This window comes from Heterodontus francisci, chromosome 5, assembly GCF_036365525.1.
Source record: "Heterodontus francisci isolate sHetFra1 chromosome 5, sHetFra1.hap1, whole genome shotgun sequence".
Taxonomy (NCBI): Eukaryota; Metazoa; Chordata; class Chondrichthyes; order Heterodontiformes; family Heterodontidae; genus Heterodontus; species Heterodontus francisci.
In genome coordinates, this window is record NC_090375.1 from 128,280,179 (window position 1) to 128,293,036 (window position 12,858).

The 12,858-nt window shown below is 44.6% G+C and overlaps 1 protein-coding gene across 7 annotated transcripts in view; it reads left to right on the forward strand.

The window, feature by feature from the left end:
* The window catches only part of LOC137370043 (polyamine-modulated factor 1-binding protein 1-like), a 719,669-nt gene that overhangs the window by 277,621 nt on the left and 429,190 nt on the right, over positions 1 to 12,858 (forward strand). For all 7 annotated transcript variants that reach the window (XR_010975068.1, XM_068032077.1, XM_068032078.1 and 4 more), the window contains one exon: positions 10,024 to 10,191. Coding sequence is in view for 6 of the 7 variants with exons in the window: in XM_068032077.1 (XP_067888178.1) it covers positions 10,024 to 10,191 (168 nt within the window). In the remaining variant the exon portion in view is untranslated. The remainder of the gene's footprint in view (positions 1 to 10,023; positions 10,192 to 12,858) is intronic.

Below are 12,858 nucleotides of genomic sequence, written 5' to 3' on the forward strand. Positions count from 1 at the left end.
AGTTAGTAAGTACATTGTACTTGTTGGATAGGATCAGTTTCAGCAGATCCTTGTTCTCTATCTCCCCTGGGTTCCCCTTATGCTGTACATATGAGCGTGCGAATTAGGAGCAGGAGTAGGCCACTCTGCCCTTCGAGCCTGCTCCACCATTCAATAAGTTCATGGCTGAACTGATTACTCCACATTTCCACCTACCCCTGATAACCTTCCACTCCCTTGGTTATCAAGAATCTAGCTACCTCTGCCTTACAAATATTCAAAGACTCTGCTTCTACTGCCTTATGATGAAGAGAATTCCAAAGACTCATGACCTTCTGAGAGAAAAAATTTCTCCTTACCTCTGTCTTAAATGGGCGACCCCTTATTTTTAAACAGTGACCCCTAGTTCTAGATTCTCCCACAAGTGGAAACATCCTTTCACGTCCACCCTGTCAAGATCCCTTAGGATCTTACATGTTTCAATCAACTCGATACAAGCCTAGCCTATCCAATCTTTCCTCTTAAGACAGCCTGCCTATTCCAGGTATTAGTCTAATAATGTACTGCCTCCAACGCATTTACATCCTTCCATAAATAAAGAGACCAGTACTGTACACAGTATTCCAGATGTGGTCTCATCAATGCCCTGTATAACTGAAACATAACCTCCCCACTTTTGTATTCAATTCCCCTCGCGATAAACAATAACATTCTATTAGCTTTCCTAATTATGTGCTGTACCTGCATACTAACCTTTTGCGATTCTTGCACTAGGACACCCAGATCCCTCTGCATCTCAGAGCTCTGCAATCTCTCACCATTTAGATAATATGCTTCTTTTTTATTCATGCTGCCAAAGTGGACAATTTCATACTTTCCCACATTATACTCCATTTGCCAGTTCTTTGCACACTCACTTAACCTATCAATATCCCTTTGTGGCCCCCTTATGTCTTCTTCATAAGTTACTTTCCTACCTACCTTTGTGTCATCAGCAAATTTAGCAACCATACCTTCGGTCCCTTCAACTAAGTCATTTATATAAATTATAAAAAGGTGAGGCCCCAGCACTGATCCCTGTGGCACAACACTCATTACATCTTGCCAACCAGAAAATGGCCCATTTATGTCTACTCTCTGTTTCCTGTTAGCTAGCCAATCTTCTGTCCATGCCAATATGTTACCCCCTAATCCATGAGCTTTTATTTTCTGCAATAACCTTTTATGTGGTACCTTGTCAAATGCCTTCTGGAAATCTAATTAGAATACATCCACCGGTTCCCCTTTATCCACAGCACATGTAACTCCCTCAAAGAACTCCAATAAATTGATTAAACATGATTTCCCTTTCACAAAACCATGTTCACTCTGCCTGATTACCTTGAATTTCTCTAAATGCCCTGCTATAACATTTTTTATAATAGCTTCTAACATTATCCCTATGACAGATGTTAAGCTAACTGGCCTGTAGTTTCCTGCTTTTCTGTCTCTCTCCCTTTTTGAATAAAGGAGTTACTTTTTCTTTAAGTTTGATACTATCTTTAACTGTTTTAGTTAACCCTATGGTTATCATTATCCTTAACATTATCCCTATGGCAGGTCCTCCCCTTGGAATTTTTCTTTCTTGTTGAAATGTGTGTATTCTGAAATATCCCCTTAAATATCTGCCACTGCATCTCTATTGACCTATCCCTTAATCTGATTTGCCAGTTCACTTTAGCTAGCTCTGCTTTCATGCCCTCATAATTGCCCTTATTTAAGTTTAAAATACTAGTCTTGGACCCACTCTTCTCTCCCTCAAACTGAATGTAAAATTTAATCATATTATGATTGCTGCTACCTAGGGGCGCCTTAACTAAAGAGAACAAAGAACAAAGAAAATTACAGCACAGGAACAGGCCCTTCGGCCCTCCAAGCCTGCGCCGATCCAGATCCTCTATCTAAACCTGTCGCCTATTTTCTAAGGGTCTGTATCTCTTTGCTTCCTGCCCATTCATGTAGCTGTCTAGATACATCTTAAAAGACGCTATCGTGCCCGCGTCTACCACCTCCGCTGGCAACGCGTTCCAGGCACCCACCACCCTCTGCGTAAAGAACTTTCCACGCATATCCCCCCTAAACTTTTCCCCTCTCACTTTGAACTTGTGACCCCTAGTAATTGAATCCCCCACTCTGGGGGAAAAAGCTTCTTGCTGTCCACCCTGTCTATACCTCTCATGATCTTGTACACCTCAATCAGGTCCCCCCTCAACCTCCGTCTTTCTAATGAAAATAATCCTAATCTACTCAACCTCTCTTCATAGCTAGCGCCCTCCATACCAGGCAACATCCTGGTGAACCTCCTCTGCACCCTCTCCAAAGCATCTACATCCTTTTAGTAATGTGGCGACCAGAACTGCACGCAGTATTCCAAATGTGGCCGAACCAAAGTCTGATACAACTGTAACATGACCTGCCAACTCTTGTACTCAATACCCCGTCCGATGAAGGAAAGCATGCCGTATGCCTTCTTGACCACTCTATTGACCTGCGTTGCCACCTTCAGGGAACTATGCGGTCATTCATTAATCCTATCTTGTTGCACAATACCAGGTCTTGTATAGCCTGCTCTCTGGTTGACTCCAGAATGTGTTGTTCCAAGAAATTATCCCGAAAACATTCTATGTACTCCTCATCTAGGCTACCTCTGCCCATCTGATGTTTCCAGTCTATAAGTAGGTTAAAATCCCCCATAATTATCACTGTACCTTTCTGACAAGCTGCCATTATTTCTTCCTTTTATACCCTGTCCTACACTGTGGTTAATGTTAGGTGGCCTGTACACCACTCCCACAAGTGACATCTTGCCTTTATGATTTCTCATCTCTACCCAAACTGCGTCTACATCCTGGCCACCTGAACTTAGGTCATCCCTCTCGATTGCGCTAATATCATCATTAATTAACACAGCTGCCTCTCCACCTTTTCCTAGCTTCCTGCCCTACCTAAATGCCATATATCCTTCAATATTCAGGTTCTAATCTATGTCGTCCTGCAGCCATGTCTCTGTAATGGCTGTCAGATTGGACTTATTTATTTCTATTTGTGCTCTCAGTTCATCTGTTTTGTTTCGAATGCTACGTGCATTCAGATACAGAGCCTTTAGTTTTGTCCATTTTTTATTTTTGTAACCTCTAGCCTTATCTGTTGATTTACTCTTAGATTTGCATGCTCTGTCCCTTCCTGTCACAGTCTGTTTATCATTTCCCATATTAATACCTTTTCTCTCTTGCCTTGTCTCTACTCCTTGATTGACCATATCTTTCCAAATTTGATCCCTTGCCCCCACGATTCAGTTTAAAACCTTCTGTACGTCCCTTCTTATGCAGCTCGCTAGAACACCAGCCCCAGCACGGTTCAGGTGTATACCGTCCCAATGGTACAGCCACCACTTTCACCAGTACTGGTGCTAGTGCTCCACAAACCGGAACCCACTTCTACCACACCGGTGTTTGAGCCACGCATTAATTTCTCTAATCTTATTTGCCCTATGCCAATTTGCACGTGGCTCAGGTAAGGATCCAGTGATTATTACCTTTGAGGTTGTGCTTCTTAATTTGGTGCCTTGTTCCTCGTACTGACTATGCAGAACCTCTTTCCTTTTCCTGCCTATGTCGTTGGTACCTACATGGGCCACGATAACTGGATCCTCCCCCTCCCACTGTAAGTTCCTCTTCAGCCCTGAGCAGATGTCCCGAACTCTGGCACCGAGCAGGCAACATGGCCGTCTGGACTCTCGCTCTTTGTTGCAGAGAACAGTGTCAATCCCCCTAACTATACTGACCCCCACTCAAGATTATACTGCCCTGCAATTCATAATGTGTTTTAATTAACTACGTAATTATTTTATTCAATTATTTATTTTATTTTCCTTTTTTAATATACATTTTATTAAGCTTACCACTAGTTCCTTTACTACTTTAAATGTTAGGATTAGATTGGACCTTAATCACTACCAGATATTCACCAAACGGGTAGCTTCTTCACAAACCAATCACCCACCTGCTTGCCTGTGACGTTTGACTTAAATTAAATTAAATTAAAAGCTTACCTGCTCTCCCTGTTGATTGTGACGTCACTCTAATATCACTTTTTGATTTTTTTTCCTGCTCCACTCCTGCTGCTCCAGCCGTGCTCCTCTCTCTCTCTCTCGCTCTGTCTCCGGTCTCCAACTCTGGGCTTTTGGTGCACTTTTTAAACCTCCGCTCCTGCTGTGCTCCTCTCTCTCTCTCTCTCTCTCTCTCTCTCTCTCTCTCTGTCTCCGGTACACTACCGATCACTTCCCATACCTAGGGAGCCTCCTCTCAGCAAGTGCAGACATCGACAATGAAGCTCAGCATCACCTCCAGTGTGCCAGCGCAGCCTTCGGTCGTCTGAGGAAAAGAGTGTTTGATGACAAAGACCTCAAACCTGTCACCAAGCTCATGGTCTACAGGGCTGCAGTGTTACCTGCCCTCCTGTATGCAGCGGAAACATGGATACTTTACAGCAGACATCTCAAAGCCCAGGAGAGACATCACCAGGGGTGCCTCCACAAGATCCTGCTAATTCAGTGGCAGGACAGGTTCTTCAATATCAGTGTCCTTCTCAGGCCAACATCCCCAGTATCGAGGCACTGGTCATGGCTCGTCAGTTATGCTGGGCAGGCCACATCGTCCACATGCCTGACATAAGACTCCAAAACAAGCTTTCTACTCAGAGCTCTGTCACGGCAAAAGGCTACCAGGAGGGCAGAGAAAATGCTACAAGGGTGTCCTTAAAGCTTCTCTGAAAAAATGTGACATCTCCACTGATTCGTGGGAATCTCTTGCCCGAGACTGCCCAAAATGGAGAAGAAGCATCCGCAACGGTGCCAGCCAGTTCGAATAAAGTCAACATGCCCAGGCAGCGACCAAGTGCAAACAGTGGAAGGAGCGATCGGAATTTCGAACATCCCATTCACTCGCCTCACCAAACACCACCTGCCCCACCTGTGGCAGAGTGTGCGGATCCAGAATTGGACTGTTCTGTCACCTAAGGATCCACAACCCTGGAGTGGAAGAAAGTCATCCTCATTCCTGAGGGACTGCCTAAGAAGACACTACTGATCATACCTGCACCTCTCTACAAGGTGTAACTGAAGTCTGGAGCAAGCTATCCAAAAACTGCTTCCCCTCCCTTATATGTTAGAAATTGTTGCAACTTGCACTCCAGCTGAGTGACTCTGAGCTGGAGAGATGCAAGACAGAGATATCTACTGCAGATATGTTCGCTCGGGACAGTCTCACTGTTCACAGACTCCCACATACTGCAGTCCTGCTCTGTCATGTTAGCCTCGGTTATTTATATTATTTATATCTACCTTTTAGTTTGTTGTAAGTTTATTTTCTTTTTCTACACACTAACTTGCACTAAACACTGGACAAAAAAATTAAATACTGCCTCAAGATTATACGAACCAATACAGCTATTGGAGGCAAAAAGCAGCACCTCCTTTTCTTTCTGCACCGATTACCTACTTACACCAAATTCCCTTGTTTGCACTCTATTTACACTTCCCTCTTTTCACGACCACTCTATGTGACCACTGTGCTGATTTTTTACTTTGGAAGTATTAATATATCTGAGTAAATAGGGGCCTAAATAAGGTATATGCTAGTAGAATAGGTTGCACATTGCAATATAGTTTCATACTTCTGATTATTTAAATGATGATTGACATAGCCTCAGATTTTGCATTAGTAATGATGGCAGAACTGTTCGTGTTCTCTGTCGTTACTCCTCAGAAACTGACAGCAACCTCTGGAATCTGCGCATGTACAGTTAAACACAGAAATCCAGAAGTTGCTGTCAGCGATGCTATGGGCAGAATTTTCCTAGCTGGGTTGGGAAATCGACGTTGGGACCGTTTCCGGGACCCGCCCCTGCCCCAGGGGAAGCAGTCAAAGCCTGCAATTTTCACGGAAACGGGCTGCTAATTGGCAGGAGGGCAGGTTGGGCAGCCAATTAGCGGCCGTGAGGATGGGAATGGAGGAGGAACTCTGCAATTGCAGGCCCCATTTAAACATTCTGCTCTCAAAGACTAGTTCTCATGATCATCTTGTATCTCCTGCAGGTTTTTTCATGGAGGAGGAATCAGCAGAGTCCTGTAATGGCATCAGAGCAAACACAGGAAACCGATAGAGCAGAGCAAGCACCGTTACATCTTACAGACACACCCACAGATACACTGAAATTGGTGGGTCCTCGCGTGCGATTAGATAGAGTGGCACTGGGTGATGAGTACGTCACGAGTGAGCAAGAGAAGGTGAGAGTGGCAGAGACAGCTATGGGCAGTCCTACTCAGAGGACGGACAACAGGCATAGCCATACTCAGCTGGGTGTTGATGCAGGGACTCGGTAGTCACAAGAAAGGAGGCTCTACTTCGACCAGCAGCAGCAGTTGTGTATCATATGTCCAAGTTCCCTGAGGCAATGCGGAATGGAGAAGTCCATTCGGCTCATGCGTGCCACCATGGCTCAGGGTTTTGAACATGCTCTTTCATTGAGAAAGTGGCCAACCTCATAAAGAATCATATGCAGTAGCATTCTTAGTGCAACCATGTGCTGTGAACTGACGGTTACAGGATGCATGCCACGCTTTGTAGCATGAACTGGTCAGTGGCGCTGATGGCACAGAGATTTTTGGAGTGGATGACAGTTGCGCCCCAACTGGTACTCCACTCCTGTCATCCAGAACGCCAGCCTCGTGCTGAGGCAGTCACCAAGGAGGATAAGGGTGCCACCTTGGCCCTCTAACTGAGGGGCCATCAATGCAGCAGGACCCAGTGACTGAGGCTGCCCCTGCCTGGATGCCAGTGCAGCAGCCTCTGGAGGTGCCCCCATTGGCACCTTCACAATGAGGACGACTGCCACATGTATCTAAGGCACAAGCAGAGACAAGCGAGGAGGTTGCCTCCACCTCATTCGAGCCTCAACGGGAGAGGGAAGAGGTGCTGAAGGGAAGCAAAGGTCTTTGAAATGGGCTATTGAGACCTCTGGGTGGATCTGCATCATTCAATGGCAGTAAGAGTAGATCTATTCAAGGCTGCTTCTTCGATGGAACTGTTTTCAAAGGCAGATGAAAGTGAGTTCCAGAGAATGCAGTCTTGCTGAGTTAGAACGTGCCTGGATCAGATAATCCCTGATGTTGCCGGAATCCTAATGAGATCCTGGAGTCCTGTCCAGGGCCCGGCCACCTCCCTGTGCAGCTGGGATGCCTCTCCATTCTGCATCTTTGTGCTCCTCCTTCTACTCCTCGTCCTCCTCCGCCACTCATCAGGTTCGATCAAGCGCTTAACCCTCTTCAAGATCCACTCCCCTTTTGGAGGGCCATGCAATTCCAGATGCAACAGACCACCACAATGTGTGAAACCCTTGCAGGAGTGTACTGCAGGGTGCCACCCGACTACTCCAGGCACTGGAATTGCATCCTCAGAAGGCTTGAGGGCCTTCTCGATGGTGGTCCTTGTGAGCAGTTACCTTTGGTTATAATGCCTCTGTGGCTCCATCTTGGGTTCATGTAAAGGGGCGAGTAGCCATCTCCTCGAGGGATATCCTTGTGCACTAGAATCCATCTACGCAGTTTGGTGATGGAATGAAGAGCTGATGCACCCTGGATTGCCAGAGGATAAAGGAGTAATGGTAGCAGCCAGGAAAGAGAGCGCAGAAATGCAGGAAGTTCTTGTGGTCGCAGACCAGCTTAACCTTGAGGGACTGGCAGCCCTTCCTGTTGATGAATCTCACTGGCTGGTCACTCGACACTTTGATGGCCATATGAATGCGATTGATGATGCACTGCACCTGGGGGAATCCAGTGATGGAGGTGAAACCCATGCCCTTTCTGCCTGCGAGGCCCCATCTTTCTGAAATTGGATGTACTGTCCAGCTCTCAGAAACAGGGCATCAGTGGCCTGCGCGATGCAGTGATGGTAGCCATTTGCGAGTCATCACCAAGGTCCACAGTTGATCCTTGGAAGGAGCCAGAGGCGAAGAAGTTCAAGGCCATAGTGACTTTGACGGCTACTGACTGGTCATGGAAAGCAATGCTGCAATTGTGAGGTCTTCCGCCATGAGGGCACAAATCACTCTGGCCCTCTGCCTGTATAGGTGCAGTCGTCTGTGGCATTGGTTCTCCAATGCATTGGCCCAGCTTGCTCCATCTTCGGCGGTAGATCCTATGCTGAGAATATGGCCTGCGTTGCCTTCCTGCCCCTTGTCCTTCTCCTCTGCCCTCCTTATGCCTGGTGCTTTGTCTCTGCTGCTGAGGATGCTGATCCTCATTGCCACTAGACCTAAGATCTGAGAGTCATGCTCCCATTACCAGCTGCTGCCTTCCTTGCACTCAGCTGCACTCCCAATAATGTCTGGAACCCTAACCCCTCCTCTCATGCCCCTTGATGCCAGGAGGGTGACGACCCCCTGCAGTGCCTGAGCGCATACAGCCCACTCTCCCTGCAACCTCTTCACACCTGATGGCACCTGTGTGCCAATGGCTGAGTGCTCCTCTCAGCTGTGCTTTCTTTTATGGGCCCATCTAAGTTGATGGTTCGGCCATGACTGGTTCCCTGCTGTGTTGCCACCTCCATGCACCTGGTCTGTCCCTGATCCAGATTGTAACGAGTGCACCCCCACCAAAATTCCAAACTACCCCTCAATGAGCTGACAGTGAGTTTATTAACAACCTTAATTGGCCTAATTCCTGAATTGGGCAGGTTTCCGGGTCCCACTTTCTCCCATCCTCAGGAAACTTGCTGGCAGCAGGAACGGTGGTGGGAAACTGGCCGGCACTGTTATTTTTTAGGGCCTGAGCACCTTCATTCCCAGCCCCCTCGGGTCCTAAAAACCCTGCCCTATGTTTCTCCATAGGGTGCATTGTGGAAGTCCTCCCAGACTGCAATCAATTAGAAACCACTGAACTGACAAGAACTTGCCATTTTGCCCTATTCGTCCCACTGTAAAAGCTCTTGCAAAAAAGTTGCACCTTGTTAAATGAGGCGTATCTAGGTTTTTAACAAAGTTCAAAAGTACTGCTGAACAGCCTGTGTTCCTGAAAAACTGATTTTATATTTGTCAAATATCAAATTTCTCCATTGATAGTAAAAACAAAATCCAACTTTTTAATTGTTTTAGTTTGGGGAGACGGCGGCGTCGTGGTAATGTCACTGGACTAGTAATCCAGAGGCCCAGGCTAGTGCTATGGGGGACATGGGTTCGAATCCCACCATGGCAGATGATGAAATTTGAATTCAATTAATAAATCTGGAATTTAAAAAATCTAGTTTAATGGTGACCATGAAACCATTGTCGATAGTTATAAAAACCTATCTGGTTCATTAATGTCCTTTCGGGAAGGAAATCTACCGTCCTTACCTGGTCTGGCGTATGTGTGAATCCAGACCCACAGCAATGTGGTTGACTTTTAAATGCCCTAGAAACCACTCAATTAAAGGGCAATTAGGGATGGGCAAAAAATACTGGCCTAGCCAGTGATGCCCACATCCCACAAACAAATAAAAATAAAAGTTTGTTTATTATATTTCAACTTCTACCTTAATCCTATGTGTTGGTCCCAATCATTTCTTTCGCTCTCTGTAGCTTTAAATTGAAGAGCATTCTTCAGTGCTTTTAGCTTCCTGGTTTGCTGTCATTGAGAATACTTCAATGTGATTGGCTATTTGCCCTGCTTGATCACATTGCTGTTGCTGGACATCTGGAGGTCCTTTTGACTTGGCGGCAGATTCAACCTGGCGCCAGAAAAGGGGAAGTGCACGCCACCTCGACTGCTAGATTTTTGTGGACAGCTTTCTTCCAGGTCAGTGGCGAGCAGCATTGATTCACCACTGACTGCGAGATCTGGCCCATAATGTTCATGATTTGTTACATGCAACTATATTGTTTTACATGTCAGTTTTATCCCTTTGAGACCGATGTTAGCTTGTAAATTATTTTTATGATGGAAGTTGGCTGTCATTTTTCTTTTTACAGGTGACTCAGTGTGAAGAAACCATTAAACAGTTGCAAATCGAATTATCTTCATTACATTCAGCACAAGAATTGGACAATAGGACCATTACCCATAAGACGCAGATTATTAGTGAGCTACAGCAAGAAAGTGATTCACTGATGCAGAAATTGAAAGAAGCATTATGCAAGGTATGATGATATTTAATAAATATGTTTGTATTACATTAAGTATCTATTTTGTTAAAAATCTAACAAAGGATATGCATTTTCTGTGCACTAAGCTTACTTTCTATTATGAAAATTTTCCAGCACTCGTCTGTACCAACTTTTGCCGTTGCTAATTTTTGAGTCCACATTTTCTATTCAATTTTGCTGTGTCAGCTGTCACTGATCACAGTGGCTGAAAATTTCTTTGGAACTGCTGCCTCTCCTCTGCCGCAACTTTTTGGGAACTGTGGTGTAAACCCTGTTCGCACGTGTAAATGGTATTTCAGCCGCAATTCTAGTGAAGATATGGTGGCGGAACAGGACCAAATCTGAGAAAATTCTGGACCGGTGTAATTACAGGCTTAGTGGCACTGTATTATCTTTACCCATAGATCACTCAAAACACTTTCTGAACAAAATTCTCTGTGCCATTTCTTTTCTCAGTAATTGGAATTTTTAATGTCTAAAATTAGGATTCAAACAATATTTTTTGTAAATTACATATTTCATATTAACATTATTAAATTTAACCACTGAATTGTCTTTTTGTCTTTTAATGCTCTCATTGAAGTCTTTACTTGAGGTCACAATCTCCAAGAATCTGGGCGGGAACTTGATGTATTTTCCCCGGAGCTATGATTCTTTTCGCTGATTATAGATTTTATAGTCTGAGCAAGTTCAGTATTCCTAATTTGTCAGCTTGCATCAGTACCATTTAATCAGCTGACCTGGTGGAATATTTTTCTTTAGCTTCTAGTAAATTCTGCTCAACTGTTTTTCAGAATTATTTAAAGAAAAGCTAGAGGACACCCAAGTTTTTTTTTTAAACAAACAGGCTGTTTGTTTGTCTGTGTTCGTGGCTATTTTGTATTCGGAAAAGTTCAGAAAGCATATCAAACTGAGAGACACAAAAAACCCTACGTGATGGTCTTGGTTGTTATGTAGGATTAAGCTGCCTTTCCTTCCGGTACTGGCTTCAAGTACACATCATCTTACTTGGTATATCAGCTTCCAGTAATCCGCTGCCAAATCTAGGCTGAGCCAGGGAAATGGAAACCCTCCGTATAGGGGATTCGCATCCCAGGCCTGCTCTCCCACAATATTGAACTTGAGTGAATGTTCTGTGTCTTACAAGTTGGACTGGGTCCTTGCTATTTCTGATAAGTTCCTCCAGACTCCCACAACTGTTATAGTGGGAGTCCGGCAGAACCTCCAGGAAGTTTGTGTCCCATGCCTTCCCTTGTCTTAATTTTTTTTTAAATCAGTTGAATTTTGAAATAAAAAAAACAGGACGATTTTCACCTGGGAAAATCATTGTCAACAGGTCACTAAGGGCCTCAAACATACTTAATGCTTTATTAACCGACACTTTGGCCGCCACCATTTTGAAAGGGGCCTACATCTGAGCAGCCAGACTGTCCGCTTGAAATGGACAGTAGTCTTTTCCATGCAAGTTCTAATTACGTAATTATGGTCAGATTTTTTTTTAATTGCATTTTTGTGGAGTTGGGAGGAGCCTCTTCCCCCCCACCCCCCCACCACCACCCCACACCGAAAACCTACCTGCCGACTTCCCAGCTGACCGACATTTCTGATGCTGAAAACTGGTATCGTGACACCTGTTTAATGTCTGTACTTTGCATGTCAAATTCAAATGAGACTGGAGCTTCAAAAATCATGGCTGTTGGCACAAACAGCCACCTAAAAGTCAAAATCAACCCCCAAGTGCCTCATTATCATCTGCATTATTTTAACAGAGCAGATAGACATTCTAATTTGTGTCACTTGTGACACAGGCAGAAAGCAGAGACAGAATCAGTAAATAAAAACAAGTGTGTTGAATTTTCAAAGCAGGCAGAAAGCCTCTAATTATCACGTGATTGCCTCCTGTGTTTTGTTAAAGAAAAATGTTGCCATTCTAATTACTAACAGTGGTCAATTGCAGACACATGGGTAGAGATACTCTAGCCATAGTCCCAAAGGACCATAGGCATGTCTCCCCATTAGAGAGAGACACTTGGTGATACCATACCATACGACTTAGGAGCAGAGGTAGGCCATTCAGCCGATCGAACCTGCTCCGCCATTTAATAAGATCATGGCTAATCTGTTTCTGTCTCGAATTCCACATTCTCATCTACCCCCGATAATCTTTTATTCCCTTGCCTAACAAGAATCAATCTACCTCCGCCTTAAAAATATTCAATGACGCTGCGTGCACCACCTTCTGAGGCAGAGAATATAGCTTGAGGGTCACCACTCCTCAAGAGTGAGGCAAGGCAAGGAGGCAGGCCTCTGTGAACCACCAGAGCCCGCACAGGGATTGAACCCATCACTGTTGGCGTCTTTCTGCATCATACTCTAGCTGTCTAGCCAACTGAGTTAACCGGCCCCCAATGTAGAGAGAGATAGATTATAAGGAATGTATATTTGGAATATTTAAAGCAATATATGCCATGATATGTAATTGGATTTCTACAAGGTTATAAAGTGTACTCCTTAACTGACAAGCAATTTTTTTGGAAGATTTATCATCCATAAATTATGTAGCAAATTGTATAGTGACTTTCATCACAGTTAATCAGTACTAATTCATTGAGCGAGCTCCTTTAAAAACACGTTGGTTAGTTATGTCAGGAAGTAAAATTG